This window comes from Aphelocoma coerulescens, chromosome 12 (genome assembly GCF_041296385.1).
Source record: "Aphelocoma coerulescens isolate FSJ_1873_10779 chromosome 12, UR_Acoe_1.0, whole genome shotgun sequence".
NCBI lineage: Eukaryota > Metazoa > Chordata > Aves > Passeriformes > Corvidae > Aphelocoma > Aphelocoma coerulescens.
Window position 1 is genome coordinate 8,297,149 of NC_091026.1, and position 17,927 is coordinate 8,315,075.

Below are 17,927 nucleotides of genomic sequence, written 5' to 3' on the forward strand. Positions count from 1 at the left end.
TCTGTTCCAGAGAACAAAGCCTTCATTTGGCCTTCTCTAATCTTTATGGTGTTTGCAAGTTGGTGTCAAAAATGTTAGTCAAGGCATGCTGTGTTACAGGTCTGTGGGGCAAAAACAGTCACAAGAGACTTTTCACCCAAGTTAGGAGACCACATTACCATTCTAACTACTTCCTATGGAAGTCACAGTTGTATCAACATCCTGCTGTTTTGTTTGTATTTAACTTGGGATATGACTCTCTACACTCTCAGCATGAATCCTACAATTAAATTGAAGCAATCCACAGGTTACTAAAAAACAGTCTAGTGTTCTGTATTTGAATTGGTACAATTTTTGAGACAATCAACTTGCTATCTGAACATGTTTATAGTTACCAGAGCTGAAACAAGTCAAAATAATCTTTCTGATAAAATTATAAAAAAATAGTAAACTACTTTCTGAAAATTATTTTTCTCTTCACAGCTATTTATACACTGCTCTGTTATCTAACCCGTTGAGTAAAGACATGTTAAAGAATTCATGTCAGAGAAATTATCATAGATATCTTTCTCCAAATATAGGCTGTACTACAGCTGGAAAGTAGAAAAAAATAAATTATCCTTTTTACAAAATAATACTTTATTAATAATATAAGAAATCTGACTCTGGTGTGTTTGCTTAAACTACAAAGAGACTCCTTTAGTGTTACATGTCCACTACTGCTCATTTAGCCTAGAACTATTCCCAAGGTAGGTGCTGGCTGGTTTTAGAATATACTAACATTAAAAAGGAGCATAAACCAAGCAGCTTTGCCCACACCTTTTAGTGAAACACCTCAGGTTTCAGCGTAGGCAAGAGAGCTGATTATCTCCCTTCCTGCTTTCCTTTGGAAATGATGGGTGCAGGAGAAAGCTCTGTCTGGCTGTAACACAGAAAGCAGGCGGCTCTGCAGGGAAACCATCCTTTTAAGTGCTTTTAAGGAGCGAGTTCCATGCATTTCAAAGAGTAGTTCTAATCTTAAATCACCTTGCCAATTTCTCCTACCTTGCTATATTGCTTTCCTCATCCTTCATGCTGTATGGAAGAGGCCAACAAAAGGAAATTAACTTCATGACTACATGCAAGTAGGTCCCTGCAATTTCATCGGGGATTCTCCTGTCAATGAGTGCCATGCCTCTAGCCTGTGCTAGCCCTGAGCAGGTGAATTGCATACATAATTACCCTGAAACATTCCAGAGGCACTGGATTTACTACTCACAGAGATTTCAGAAGCACTTTTCACCACTGCTCTACCCACAGCATCGAGGAAGAAACCACTATCCTGTGGGTGTCAGAACCTCTTAGGGTGGAGCAACTGGGACATAAATAAAGGCAAAGATGTTGAGTTCCCTCCCCAGGTGTCAGTTTCAGATGGTGATGGATGGAAATAGTAATAGGAGAATGTAAGGCAGAGACATGAGCTGATTTGTCCAGGTGCTGAACAAAAAAGTCTAGATGGATTCTCTGGACATCCAGCAGCCCTTGTCAGAGCTGCAACTCCTGCTGAGCTGCTACAAAGACGTGAAATCCCCAACTTCTACTCCAGTAAAATTTATAGGTGGAAAAAAAGGAGGATGTCTGCAGAAAACCAGATGAATGGTAAACTTTCTTATACTTCTGCCACTGGTACTTGCTTCATAAAGCATTTTGACTTCCATACAAATTCTGACTCTTCAGATTTACATTTTACACAGTCTGTCCCTTAGGCTGTGACCCCCGACTTCCAGAATCCATTCAAAGACCCTCTTCATCCCTGCAATATCCTGAAAAGTCCACTTGAAGCTATCTGTATGCTTTTCCATGCCTGAAGCTCTTGCTCTACAAGGCAGGAGAGCACCAGCCAGACCCGGTGACAGATAAGAGGACAAGGCACATTCTCCTCCCAACAGGACAAGCTTCCTTCTCACCCCATGGAGCTGCTCATACTCGGTTTGTTGAACCAAGCAGCTCCAGACCATGGTCTTGCACCCACGGCTGGCATCTAGTGGCAAATCCAAGTGCCCTCTCCTTGTCTGGTGCAGCAGCTGAACCACTGCCCCAGCAGGCAAAGGGTGCTCGCTGTGTGTTCAGCACTTCTGCACAGAGTGGCAGCTGCTGGGACTGAATTCTTGGTGGGAAAAACGTTTCATCCCCTTCTTCCCACAAATATTTCATCCCTCACTATACACAGGTGCTGTTAAATGAATAAACCTACTGAAAAACAGAGATAAGCAATATTCAATTTATTATTTTCACTGAAAAAATTGCGACCGTACTTAAACAAAGGAAGGGATGTTTGATTTTATCCTGTCACTGTAAGAAAATTTACTGCAAAATCTAATTTAAAATATATTTTTTGGACAGCACAGCAGTGTTCTATTTTTGTTACTGAATAAAATGACTAGTAGCTGGGTTTTTATTAGGAGATCTTTAATGCTTCATTACTAATCATCTGATTTATTCCACATAAGGGAAAATATATTTTCTTCTGGAAATTTGTAGTGAATTTCAGGGCAAACTCACTTCCAACAAAACTGATTTAGCAATACCCACAGGTGATGCCATGAACTCTATTAAAGGCAAGGAAATTGCCTTTCAAACTTGGCAAGAATTTCATTCAGGATACTCTGAAAGCTTCAGAGCACTGAGTGTGCTGAGTTAACAGAGGAAACACTCAGTAATTAACAAATGAATCTCAAAAATTAAGACTTGTCAGATCTTCAGGTCAAAACATGAAGTACAGTCTTTGGGGGGATTAATCACATGGTCACTCACTAAGTGCAGTGTTTGTCACATGTAACTAACTCACTGAAAGATCATCAAATTAATGCAAAACCACAATGAAATATTTTTTAACCTTATATTTAAACAATAAATAGAATAAATATCACAGAAAGTTAACTTCAATATTTTCAACCAAGAAAACACCAAATTTTGATAACAAAGTGGGGTGGAGGGGATGGGGACGGCTTGGGTGTCAGAGTTTTGTGTTTTCTTTTTAACTCTAGAGGTTGCAGTTGAAGATAAAACACATACAATTTAAAACTTGAACTTACAAAAAGAGTGACAATCATTTTTATATCTTTTCCCCCACATGCCATTAGACTCTCTTTTATGACTTTTGGCTCTCCAGGTCAAACTTTATATCTTCCAAAGGGAAAATAATTTTGACCATTTCTAAAAAGATGATTTGTCCCATAGAGTAAAACCCACTTTCCATGAGGGCAGGCATTTATTTCACATCCATATATATAAAAGGCAATTTTAGTATTATATAAATACTCATTTATCTATCCATACAGCTACCTAATTTTGTTACAAGCAGGTTTATGAGTTTTGGAAGGAACCACCACATAGGAAAGGAGACCTGTATGAAAGCATTGTGGTCATGGAAGTATGCTCCACAAATATGGCATTTCTGAAACATCTGACAAACCTCCACCACATCACAGCACTGAAACTTCTCCTACCCTCAAGCTCTTCATGTTACAAAATGAATAAGCTTTTCTAGACAAGCCCTGTGAAGCTCTCAGGAGGTTGTGCTCCTACTTTCAGACTCTCCGAAAATGAAAACAATGTCTGGAAAAAGTAGTCTTAGGATATATTTCCAACTACCAAATTTTTGAACTTCAGGCCAACTGAAATAATTTCTGCAGATGATAAATACATTTTTTAAGAAAACATTAACATGGCTTTTGTCACACTATGCAATACACTTTTTTTTTAAAGTATCACTTACTAAAAAATAAAAAGTGCATTGATGATTTTTTTTTATGTTCAGAGATAGAGCACAAAGCAACAAGACAATTAGGCAAAATGATGGATTTGAACACATGCTGCATTTTACTGTTAACATGTATGCATAACTTCCATTAATGTCAGTATGAGTTATGTGTGCACTGCTAAAATAATATGACCATAACAAAAATATTTCCTCCAGAACTAATATAGTAATATTTTTAATAGACATTTTGAAAAAAAAAAAAAAATTACATATTCAGAAAGTAACATGTAAAAGCAACTCCTTCTTCAAACTTACACTTTCAAACTCTCTAAAATAAACCTTATTTTTTTGGCATCAAGTTAAGAATAAGTTGATTTTATCAAACTACCTTTCATTTAATGGGTACTTACCTTGTTTCCAGTTCAAAAAGACCAACCAGATATGAACAAGATTAAGCTGTAACCCATTTTTACTCCAAACTTCCATAAATTACCCAATGTATATGGGAACAAGAAATGACAATTGAAGAAGTTATCTAAACTGATAACTGACTGTGACCAGTAAATTAAGATGGATCTTGACAATGACAGCCAGATGGGCCCAGAATGCAGAGTTATGGTAGGAACTTGAACATAATATAAGCATAGGAAATCATCATGAATGTTCTTAAACACACACTTCATGCCTATTTAGCTGGAAACTAGCAGCCAAAAACTGTAATCACTCAATATCAAATTTTTAAAATGATAACGAGAAATTATGGCCAATGCTTCCAATTCATAAGTTATCTTAAAATGCCAGAGATAAGACAGTCTTTTATTATATTACTACAAGACAGAATTATCATTATTCTGTCTTCAGATGTCTGGCTCCTAACTAGCATCTAAAACCTGGTTTTGAGAATATCTTGTTCATTTTTAAAAACCCAACATCGAGTATATTTTGTCATAATGCAGCAGTTTTATAAAGTTTGCTTGTCCTTCGCTTATTTCAGTGAGCAATTTCAAAAGTTACACAACTGTAACAAAATATCTGAATTATTTCTGAAATATGTTTATTAACAGAATCATAGAATGACTTGGGTTTGAAGGAACCCTGAAGATCAGCTATTTCCCATACCCCTGCCACAGGAGGAACACCTTCCATTAGAATGAATTTTCTTTGTTGAATGTTAACTACACAATTACCAGCCTAGCCAAGTCATAGTAGGTTCACTCTTTTTGCCAATTTTAGAGATCATATCAGAGCTTTAATGCCCCATAATTACAGATATTTGCTTTTCTTAGTGTGGAGGAAGTTAGATTTAAATTATATCTCTCCCTTCCTTTTTCATTCTGAACACATATACACAGTGATAAAGTGTATGCAAATAGGTTTTTCTTAGTTTGGGGGTGTTTTTAACCAATTCAAAGCAATAAATTTTGCACCATCAATAGAAAGTTCCCTTCCCTTGAATGTGACACTAGCAGAGATTCCAGCATTGCATTCCCACTGAGAGATGGGGCTTTAGATTCTCAGTTTCTCACAGAAGTTAGTGCTGATATTTTTATTTGCATGCAACAAAAGACAACTTTCAAAAAACGTTGAGTACATCTAAAATGAAGAATTTTGCACTACCATGCTTCTAAAGGAATTTAAGCATCTTAAAATTATTAGAAGTCCTTAAATTTAGACTTAAATATATGCAGAGAAAAATAAAAAATAACAGAAAAAAACCCCAAAACTTTCTTCTATGGTAAAAGTAGTTGTTTTCTTTTTGGTTGTTTGTTTTTGGTTTTTTTTCTAGAATTAGAGAAATCAAGGCACTTACTTCATTTCTAGAATTTCTTCAAGCTGTTTCCTTCGCTCTATTCTCAGGTTTGCCAGATGTGCTTCTTTTTCAGCCAAAGACTGCTGTGTTGAGGCAAGACGGGCTTTGGTGGAATCTAATTCTTGTCTAGTCTTTTCCAGTGCATTCATCAGCTCTTCCACCTAAGAGAGAGGACATTTTAAACTCCATATTCTTTACAACAAGAAAATATTAAATCCATACGGGGGGGGGGAAAGAACCACTAAAGGAATGATTTTCTGTAAACGGCTGTTCAAATCTCTTTGTACCATAACAAGTATTAAAAAGTAACAGTGGTGTTTCAAAACCAAAAAAACACCTCAAAGTTTCCATGAATCCATTAGTAATAAACAATATTTATACAAAGTAGAACCAACACAGATCACCAAGAACCTATTTAACCTGGGCCACTGCCACATACATATACAATTTATAAATATTTCCTGCACCATCTGGATTATTTAAATTCCAGGAGGGTGGTAGCTCATTATAGCAGTAATTGCAGAAATTTCAGATGCAGCTATAGATGCATCTTTTAATATAAAAGTGCTCATGAAAACCCAACTATTTTTCATAAAAATTGCACACCTTTGCAAAACAGGTTGCCCAGGGAAACTGTAAACTCTCCAGTCCTTCAGTATTTTTAGATTTTGATTGAATGAAACCTGGACAATCTGATCCAACTTTGAAGTTATTCCTGCTTTGAGTAGGGGCTTATACTGCATTGCCTCTAGTGGTCCCTTCTAACCAAATTATTCTATCATCCTGAACTTCAAACGTCTGTAGCTGCTCTAACAATGATCAAGTTATTTTCCTCGTGATAACACTGAGAAGCTCTAAAGCACGAAGTGTAGGAAAGTTGTGGTGATCCCACTCTTCCCTTAGCATGGAGAAATGTCATGGAGAAATTTAAAGAACACACTAAAGAATGGAGAGTGTACAATGACACCTGTCTGGCAGCAAAAGCTTTACTTGTGGGTGAATCATTTTATGTAAATATTTATATTCATATTTATATATATATATATATCATATATATATATGTAAATATTATATATAAATATATATATTTATATATCACATTTATGTGAATGGTCTCCAGTAACCAGGATGCCAGTGGGATTTCCCCCTCTTCAAATGATACAGTTTACATAAAGTGAACAATAGTTTGGTTTTTTTAGTGAGATATAATGATTTGAATAACAAATGTCCTATTTCCTCTATGTTCTTTTTCATCTCCTTTGTCCGAATTTTATTATTTAATAAACTAGAAAACACTTCAGGAAGACCTTCTAAATGAAACAAAATAAAATGGGAAGGAGGATATATTCCATTCATCCATGTTACACAAAGGACTGAAAGGAGTTCAATTTTGCTGTGAATTGAAAAGTCTGACAAAATTCCACAGTGTTCATATCATCAGTGTGGCTACTTCTCCCAAGCTCATGCTTAACTCTTGTTCTCTAAAGCCTCCTAGCAAGCAATCAGTGCCTATAAGCCACACTTCTGCTTCAATTTGAACATACACTGGCTTCTATACAAAAAGTTCAATAAATAATACAAATAAATAATAGAGTTGTCAGAAATTATAATGAGGACTCACAGCCTGATTGCCAATGATACACTGATTAGTTACTCCTTCTACACCATCTATACAAACACTCTAACAAGATCAATGAAATACTAGAATGTGTCTGATACCCTGCAGTGCATAAGAAGCTGTATTTCACAAATGCAGAATTACCAATAGTATTTAAATTATTAATGTTCAACCTTCCACTCAGAAAGTAAAAGCAGTGTAATAGTGTTATCAATGAAATAGCAAGGAGTGCAAATCATGGGTCTCTGCAGATGCCAAGATTCCACTGAAGAAACCACGAAGAAAGATGATGACTTCAAATATCTTTGTAAAATGACTGCCTAGTGAACGTTCATAGTAGAAGTAGCAAAGAGAACATGTACTTGAGGGAAATAAAGAAATAAAAAAAAAAAGCTGGATTTGCACTTAAATCCCATGAAAAAAAGAATTAACAAGCCAGAAGGAAAGAGTCAGATCATATTTCTTTGAAAACAGTTTCAATTTCTAATATAACACCAGGTACTTCATCTTCTGCTTTAGTGCAAGAACATAAACCCATGCTGTCTCCAACAAGGACAAAACTTAACTACTAAAGCATATGATACTTCTACCTGTTTTCAGGGGTTATTTCTCAGGATTTTCCTTGCACCTTTTACAAACTGCATCTACTTTCTGCTGAGCCTCCACTCTATCACTTAATTCTAGACAACATCTATTAATGGAAACTGCACTAAGGATCAGAACTGAAAAGTCATTAATTCATACAGACTCCAGCTTTGAGACAGTATCTTTAAACACCAAGACACTCCACACTTGCAGATTTATTGGGCAGATGAGAATGTAAAAAGGCAGAATTCCTGCACTTCTGTATTTTTAGTATCATTGTGCTCCCTTTCCATGTTCAGCTGAATTTGGTACCCAGCCTGATGATTGACTGAATCCTTACCCAAGTTCATATCACATATACCACATAATTTACATTTCAAAACATTTAAGAGAATTAAAGACTTGTGGAAAACAAAGCTGTGGATTTGTTAATGTCTATTACTAACATACTCTTACATTACCAGACAAAAGAGATCAAAGTTTTAAAGGGAGGGGAAAAAAACTCCAAAAACTTAAATATGAAAACTTTTTCAAACCACAAATCGTTAACATGTGTCGACTTGAAAGTTTTATTTTAATTTACACTTTCAACACAGTATTTGCCAGCTAGCTCTTCCTTCATTTTTTGAATATGACCCAAGTTCATAGTTGGACGTTTTCCTAGTTAACTGTCCCACCAACACCTACAGCCAAATTCAACTGGCAGGCATGCACACAAGAGACTGATTTTTTTTTTTTTTTAATCAACTTCTATCAAATGTAAACTTTTGAATGTTGAAGTTGCACACACAATCATCTTACCATGCTAACTACATAGCTGCAGCAGATGTGTCACAATGGGAAATTAACCCCTGCAGGCAGTATTAGAGATGAAAATCCTGGTTTTGGCAATCCCTACCCCAGCCCAGCAGCACTGCCTGGCAGGGGTAGAGGCACCAGGGGCAGTTCCCACCTGGAAGCTGCTCCCTTTTCTCAACCCTATCCCTCAGTATAAATGCTCCTAATCACAAACCCCAAACGTTTTGAATTCGCAGGAATACACGTTTTGAAAGAGTTTACGGTGAGAACCTCAGTGATTGCACAACCCTTAGCTCAGGAGTATTCTATGCCCTGAATGTGTTATAAGCTGGGTTTTCTTCCCTTTTGCAAGACAAAGGCCTCCTTTTATCCTTTGCATTTTGCAATAAAAGCCTCTTTTTTTTTTCATATTTTCAGAAAGCTTAACTGACCTCAGCACTTTGAGGATTTTATTAAAATCTGCACTAGAATTAAGTTTGTATTTCAGAATGGCAGAAACCCAGCAAACTATTGTAATTGTTTCTTAGTTTTGAGTCTATTTTAAATGAACACTTGGTACTTGTTCTGCAGCTTCACATTTCCAAGTGCTATCAGCAGTGTTTCACACCAAGATAAGAAAAGAAAAAGAAATGAATGTGGCTGAAGTATACATCTGCGTTACCAGATTCTGCAAATTAAAGGAGGTTAGAGTTCAAATGAATGACAGTTTATTAAAAATGCCCTGGAGCATTCTTAATTCCAGATTGGATTCGGCTCAGTACTACTCAGGCTAACATAATACTGTTCCAGTTTGTGGGAATGAAGAGGGGGAGGGACAATTGCGTGTTTTCTCAGCTCAAATATAATTTATTTCTGCAGGATGATGAAGAGCTGGCAACATTCCAGCAGTCAAGGTTAGTATGGTGAGTACTACTACCTTTAAAGGGTTGGCACTTCATTTTGGCAACCATCTTGGTGATAAATATTTTGGTGATAAATACAAGAGTTTTGGATTTCCTTAAGTGACTTTTTCAAGTATCAGTAGCTATTCAAAAATTTCATACCTATTTCATTTTAAAACCTAATCTTGTGTTAGCACAGAGATAATTCATGAATTTTACATAGTAAGAGGAAATAAAGAAATCCATCTATTCACTTAGAGATTCTTCTACTTTAATATTAAAATATTAACCATTAAATTTTTTTTTAAGTTTAACAATTATATTCATTCAGTAAAGCTGGATGCACTTTGATAATAAGTCATTCTGTGTAAGAATCCATCCAGTTGTTTTGAAAGCGGTTGGTTTTTTTCCATTTCCTAAGGAAATGCCTTTTTTTCTCCACTGCAAGTTACACACTATATAAATTTCAGTTATCTCCAGCTCTGTGAAGATTAATTTAATAAAAATAATATTTGGGGTTTTCCCCCCAAGATTAAGCATGAGATTGTAAAAAAAGGAAAGACTATAATCCTCAAACTTTGTGGCTTTCCTACAAATTTATTCCATCACTGGACTAAGAGGGCATAGAAAACACATTCACAGAGATGAGGGAAAACAGATAAAAGCCTGAATTTGTACACACCAAATATCCACCTACCAGCTATTTCACCTCTCAGGCTGGAGACCTCAGCCTTTGACATTAACACATTGCCTGTGCCTCACACAGTGAAGGTGAGTGCCAAGCATGCCAGGATCCTGTGCCAGCAGCTGCTGGCCATGCAGGGACCCAATTTATCTCATGGCTAATTCAATTACACACCTACAGGAGGGCCAGCACCAGCCATGTGGACCTAGTGCTTTTAAAATTGCCAGTGCTGTCCTGCAATATGGTTTGTAAATACCTTGTTTCCTCCTGTTTCTAATGCGAATTTCTCCAGTGTGCAACTGCCTCGACAGTTTCATTACAAAGGTGTTTTTCACAAAAGCAAACAGACGTAGCAAAGTGTCATACTGAGCTTTGCAAGACATGGAAATAAACTCTTTGTCACCCTCCCCTCTACTCTCTTCCCATCCCATTTGTCATCCATAGACAAATTCCTCACCTCTGACTTCCATCACAGTTCTTAAACCCAGGAAACAGGTCTAACGAAACCAGTATAGTTATGGAGGCTGATGCTCCTGAACCTTTCCAAACAAAGAAATTAGACACATGTTGTATCTCACAACTTTGGAAATTGTCAGAGAAGAGAAAAGTAACCATACTCTAGAATGCATAAAAGCTTTAAAATAAACACCGTAAGTGAAGGATTGGACAGAATATTAAGCAGAATTTATAAATTCCAGGTTGGTTTTTCAAAACTCATAGCAGACTAGACACATAAGGCCCAGTGCCATCAGCCAGCAATGCAGTGGCAGTTCAACACAAAGCACCAGAAGCACTGAAGCAGCAGTCCCCAGGGAAGGGCCATGTCCACAGGAACACAACAGCACAGTTATCAAATGGGATGCCATGCTGCAGAATTTGAAATAGAAAACCTCACTGAGATTGCTCCATTACCAAAAGTAGGATTTAAAGTATTTTAATCCTCCTGCTAAGAGCTACATTAAGAACACACGAGGTTTGGTTTTATTCAGATAAAGAAGAGACACAGTATATATAGGGCACATATTTCCCCACCCAGATCTGCAGGGACCACAGTCAGGGAGAAAAGGTTCTTTAGTTTCCTCAGTATTTCCTTGCTGGCTGTCACATGGTGGTTGCTAGTTAAGTTAATTTATACAAACACAGTGTTATAACAGAGACATATGCCCATCTCTACATAGAATTATTCTGGAATTCACTGGATCCCCATAGCTTAAAAGAAATAGATACCCTAAGTGAAAGGATTACTAATGATGTAGTCTTTATTAAGTTAATTTAAGATTTTGAAAGACGTTTCTGGAAACTGTATTCAACTTTTCTGGTACTGGCAGTTGGAACACTGATCATCTTATTCTAAGCCTCAGTAATTCAATAAAATATAAGACCAAAACAATATAATTCTTGGATTCATTATCTGTGATTTAGTTTTCCAATTAATATAGTGATTTCACCTATAACAGAAAAATATAATTAAATAATTTTGGAAAATACTGGTCATAATCACTTAACTAGAATAACTATCAGTTTAAAAAGCCAAACCAAACAAACAACTAAAAGCAATACCAAAATTTTTAGGTTTTTTTAATTAAATCAAACAAAATTATGATATAAATAGTGGTAATCTCTGTGCTCTAGGATCATGTTCCTAGACAGGTGAAAACAAAAGCTATTCTAAAGTACAAACAAAAATTATGCTCCCCCTGCAGTCCTAGGAATACTGTAATCTATTTAAACAGTTCCTCTTATGAAACACAACTGGCCCCCAGTTGCAGAATTCTCAATCAGCTTCAGCTAAAATACACTGTATAACAACCCACTGACAAAATGTGAATGTGACCTTCAGGAACACTGAAGAGGATGGGCAAGAGAACAGACTACTCCTTGCAGATGCAGCTGAAAGGTTTTGTCCCAAATAGAAGCTTTTTCATTAATAGCAAAACACTGTTACGTATATGATGAAGTAAATAACATCACATTCTGGTATTTCAAGGGTATATACATTTAAAAATAAAAAGCAGTCCTCAGACCATGTCAATAAAGATACAGTACTTAAAGTGCTGCAAAAATCAGTCAACAAATGTTCTCTTTCCAAGGCAAACTTCATGCTGACAAGGCCTGATTCACACTTGGCCCCCAATCAACTCAGTCACCCAGACATGCACTGTGATGGAAACGAGACCGAGCATCTGAGCAACTGTGCAAGTCCACTTTTTATCAATTAAAAAAAAAAAAAAAAAAGGCAGCATCTTTTTATTTTTGCATTTCATTTGAAAGTTAGTTATTTCATTGAAATATCTTGTTAATTTTATCTCCTTTTCCACTAAGTTTCATCTGCGCAAGTCTGTGATCTTTTTAAGCAGCTGCTAGCCTTAGCTCTGCTCTTCCATTTGTTTGATACTGTCCAAATCTAATTACAAAGGTAGCATGAAAAGTGTTTTATAGTTGTGCAAGCGAAAGCAAATTTGATATAATGTATTGATAAATTACAGAGCTCGACCTAATGCTTTCAGAAGCATTAAAGTAAACTGACTATTCAACATACGCCAATTTCAGTAGGACACTCAACTGTCCTACAGGATATTGTATCTGGAAGAAAACCCTTATGGGCTGAAAACAATTAGGCTGTGTGATTTCGGTGTTGAGTCCTTTCAGATAAACCATGCAAGCAGAGCAGAGCAACTCTTTAGCTGGTGTTAAAGCCCAGCGCTGTCAGAGCGGCCTCCCTGGTTAATGTCAATAGCACTGCGTATAAAAGGTGACTAAAGTGTGTACAAATGTTGATCTTTGGAGAAGGCATGCCTAGAATCATGCACACATCTACTATTTCATCCACCAGGTCAACTTCTGGGAGAGAGGGCAAATTGGGAGTTTTCTTGCCAAAAGTTGATTCTTAGCACGCTTGTTAGGTTACACGGCACAAAGCTACTTCCCCACTGCTTTTAATCCATAATCCCAATATATTATTAAAATTAGAAATGCTGCCTTAGAACATATCCAAACACAGCAGGGATTCACATGGTATGTGTAAAGTCTTACTGCAAACAGGTAATTTATGTACATAAGAGGTTTTCCACACTCTGAATTGTGCTTACATACTGTGAAATCGCAAGTAAGACTCGTTAAAGTGAAAATGTTCTTGTATGAAAATACTTGGATAATTTTATGTGAGAAATCCCAGAAAAAAACAATTTCCTAACAAGGTTTGACACAATGAATATTCACAAATAATATTAATAGGCAGCAATATAAAGATTCATGTAACTGATTGGAAGATATAGATTCTGCATCAAAAGAATTTCATGCGATCTTTAAAAGTTCTGTGACTTTAAAAGTTCATGTGAGCACTGAATGCCCAAGTAAGACACATCTGTGCTCTTCTCTTAACACAGATAGTATTTCCCTGTTTACTTAATTCTGTGGCATTTTTGCCATAAAATTATTTATTTTATTGGCTTGGCACACATAAAGAAGTCACAGTGGCATGGACATGTCCTTAAAAACTAAAATCATCTCCTATTGTATATAGTGCAATATCAACTATATCAATAACTTTAAGAAAAGTTAAGTGTGTCTGTCATGAAAGAGCTAAGTTTTAGCTCTGGCACACCCAGTTACAGATCATTCTTAATAAGAAAAATGTTAATACTTGGTATAGTAACTGATAGTTGCAACCTGACTCAAATTTATTCAGAGCCATGGGGGAAGTACTAGAGAACACATGGAGCAGAACTATAAACAGTTGGCTAATTTCATTGTTTCAGATATAGAAAGAACACAAGCAACACAAGTTTACTAATAGCACAATAATAAACATAATAATTAAATATATAAAGCAACTAAAGATGGTTTTGGAGAGTCATTTCAGGAAGATACCAGCCAATAGGAACAGAACTGAAATGCTTATGAGTCTGTCCAGGGTAGGGCAGCCCATGGGACAGTCAGGGAGGCCTGAGGGGGACAACAAAATGTCTGACAACTGGACTCCATTATTAACACATGATAAGCTAGGAATGATCACATGATGGAGCAAAAATATCAACCCAGAATTTGTCAGCAGGAATTCCTCCATGAAGGCAGTTCACAATCAGCATGTCAATTTTTCAGAGCACTAAAGAGAAATCTTGCTCAAACCATAGCTCCCCGTTCATGAAACTATCCCCACACCTACAGGAATAATCTCGCTGGGTACATCAGTCCCAGATCACAGTGCCTCCCTCAGCCAACGTGAGACAGAAATTCCCTGTGGGTGGAAGAAGCAGGGCTGGAGGGGCAGGATGCTGAGCTGAATTCAACAGCCTCAGGAAACAGAACTTTGTGTGAAAAGGGAGCCAGATGGGAGGTGGTGGCACAGGCTCAGCTGCCGCTGGAAGCAGCACTGCCAGCGCTTGGCAAAAGCCAAGGGCAGGAAGGGAGCCCTTTGATGCCTCCTGGAGCTGCAGCCACACGAGCTCAGGAGGAAACTGTGCAGCAACTGAACAGGTCCTTACACAACTGCACAGCCACAGCAGTGCTGCAAAGGGACAGAGAGACAGAACGTACAGAACTCTGCACACACATCGTGCAGAAAAGAAACTCTGTAATAGTTTGATGTGATTACAGAGGTGGGAGAAGAAAATCAGGTGGGGGAGAGAACACTGACAAGGGTAGGAAGATAGCCCAAGAAACACCATCCTTCTGAAACTGAACATTTTTTCTCAATAACTGTTTGAAGGAAAAGGAAGTAAAAGACTTCAGTGGTTTTACACCAGGTTAGCTCCTACAAAGTTCATCTCCATCTCTTTGGGGAATTAAGCAGTAGTTAACATTTTTGGGAAGAACAAAGATGCTGAATTACAGAACTTGCACTTTTCCAAGCAACAAAGCCACACTGTCTGGCTATTACTAAATCAAAACCAAGTTCAGTGAGTATATTCCGGTGAACAAAAAAAACTGTCACTTAAACCTTTGCCTCATCTACAAAGACAAATATTTCAATTCTGTCACATCTGTTCATGAGAATTTGGAACAAATATAAAAATGCAAATACTGTTACTCAATGTTCCAAAACCTAAACTTTCTGTTTGTCTCCCAGCTAATGATATATTAATGCATTTCCACGGAGTGATGGATTTTGTTTTGCTAGACTGAAAAAGGGGAGCAGAAGATTGTAACATTTATACCACTCTTCACCTTATTACTGGGCTCTTCCATAGTATCTACCAGGTACAAGAAAACAAAAGAAGGAGGCAGCAGAAAATGGTACTTCATTCTCTGCAAGTTGAAATATTCTAACAGATCTTCCCTATGGAAGTTCATTGATTTCACACATCTTATGAAGCACTTCTTGCTCAGCCTGTTGTATGCTCAAAACCTTGGGTAAAGCAGCTTTCCTCAGTGATTACAAGCATTTTTTGCCATGTGCTAGAATCAATACAGAAGAAAAGCAGCTATCAGTATTTAGGTTGAGCATTTGCACTTTCTCAGTTGCACTTTACATTCCATCACAAAGGGAAGCCCTATGAAAGGCAGACTCATAAGATGCAGGAATTCTGTTTACAGGTAGTATGAAGAAATTTTCTGTATAGGTAAATTAATAATCAGTTAATAACAAGAAATTCCAGAGAAATTATACTACTAAGCCTTGGCCTGAACCATAATAATTCCTTTATGGAATTTACAAATATTTTATTATTTTAATTGTTCTTGTATGGGCATTATTAAGATACCAGAGTAATGGACTTCATAAAAGCCTATATAAAAGCATAAGTTTTATACAGCTGTGTATTTCTGTAAGCAACATATATTAGACAAAGTGTGATGAGAATAATAGTATTTCTCACCAGATGAAAAAGGGAAAAGTAGTCACAGAATCTTTAACTAATATAAACTGCATTTTATTCCTCATCTAAAAGCTTTGTTTTGCTTCTAAGTCTCTCAAGTCTCTTCCCACATGAGGCAACATTCAAGAGTGTATAAACAGAAAACATGCAGATCTGCAAGTTGATTTTATTCACTCTGTTTGAGGCAAAATATATGGGCATTAAGACCACGAGCTAAGTGGCAGGACTTACAAAACTTACAGATGGGAGGATTAAACTGGCCTTGATGAGAACTTTATTTTGGATCTGCTTGACCCTTCATGTAAACTAACTCTTGTCACTGCTCATATTCTGTATAATAACTCTCAAGGGGACATATATTTTATTATTTTTAAATCCCTCTCTTCCAAAGACAGGCTCGGTTGTGGAGAACAGAGATGAATCCATACACATCAACTTGTGCATTTGAGGGATTTTTTAAGATCTAGAGACCGTATCCATGGAACACACAATCCCAAAGGTGAGGATACATTAAAGCTGTATTAGAGTGCATTTGAAAACATACATATTTAAACAATATTTATAAACTAATGCTTGCTTTCTTTTTCAACTTTGCACAGGCTTTTGTCCCACAGAAAAACTTTATTACAGAAGTCCCTGCTATACCCAGCAGTCCTTAAAGGAATCTAATTGCTATTTCACTTGTGCAAGCAGAACTTAGAATACAAACCCAAAAAATTCTTATATTTATCACGTAAATAAGCAGCTATGCAGTATGAACTAAAGTGTCAGGTTTTTAAGGCAGAAAAGCATTTCCAATGCATTTCAAAATGCCTTATACTGCATATATTCTGTTTCAGATGGGCTATTCAGTCCCTCAAATTAGCTCCAGTACCTGCTACAGTAAATGAAATCTACACTGTATTGGTGTGTTTTAAGAAATACTGCTTCCAAAATGTTCAGCAAAGAAAAGGTAATTATTTTATCTACAGTCCAACAAAAGTAGTAACCCCAATAACACAACTGTGTGCTCACAACATACAGTTTCAGTTAGAAAACTGCCACAATGGCTGAAATTAGGCACACAGGACTGTTAGAAGCAAGTCATATAGTTATTTCTTTTGTTCTCTGTATTTCCAATCAGTTACAAATATTTTTTAAATTTTTGGGAATGAGGACAGTCTAAATATAATATATTTCTAGTGGAAATAACATTTGCTCCTTTTAGGCCTCAGACACTGCTGATGGCAGAACAAGATTGGAATGTGCAGATAATTATCTTTGAGGCTAGTCAACAGCTAGAAGGCCTTCATAATATCACCTTTAAGATCAAGCCAAGACATTCCAGTCTGAATCAAGGTTTATTTATTAAAGGATTTAGCACTTTTAGATCCAATATTGCCTGGAAGACCACCAATTTCCATTTCCAAATATCTAATTTCTCCAGTTTCTTGGTGCATACATAAGAGCTTCAAAATCACTTCAGTGAGCACACACATATGCACATAAATGACATCTAAATTCCTCCCCTCTCTAAGATGAATTCCACAGGAAACACCTACAAAGCAAAATCTCCACAGAGAGCGAGCTATAGGAGCTTTCAATAATTCTCACTCATTTAGGCAACACAGTTTAGAGAACTCCAGGAGATTTTTAGTCAAAGAATTTGGATTTTTCTTGATCTTGATTGGTATAAGGGATACTGAGAAAAATAATGTTGCATGCATATAAGATGTGCTTCGAATATTTTTTTTATCTAGGAAGGGAGCCTGGCACTTAAAACTTCAGTGCTTACTTCATTTTCCTTTTAAGAAACACTGTTTAGAATGAGTAAATAAAATTATTTTTCAAAAGTAAAGATCAACACTTCTCGTGTTCTAAGTTGGCTTTTTCAGTCTAGGGTCTTTTTTGTGCTGGTGCCACTTAATCTAAAATCTACTGTTCATGACAAGATCAAAAGTAATGGTTTATAATATAACATCTGTTCTTTAAATTCATAGCATAATCTTACAGAGGGTTTCTATAAATGAACAA

The 17,927-nt window shown here is 36.6% G+C and overlaps 1 protein-coding gene across 9 annotated transcripts in view; it reads right to left on the reverse strand.

Annotated features, from left to right (window-relative positions):
- Positions 1 to 17,927, reverse strand: part of ERC2 (ELKS/RAB6-interacting/CAST family member 2) — a 419,948-nt gene that overhangs the window by 194,884 nt on the left and 207,137 nt on the right. For 8 of the 9 annotated variants that reach the window (XR_011154642.1, XR_011154644.1, XR_011154643.1 and 5 more), the window contains one exon: positions 5,532 to 5,692. The exons of the other annotated variant lie outside the window; for it this stretch is intronic. Coding sequence is in view for 5 of the 8 variants with exons in the window: in XM_069027749.1 (XP_068883850.1) it covers positions 5,532 to 5,692 (161 nt within the window). In the remaining 3 variants the exon portion in view is untranslated. The remainder of the gene's footprint in view (positions 1 to 5,531; positions 5,693 to 17,927) is intronic. 9 annotated transcript variants of the gene reach the window in all.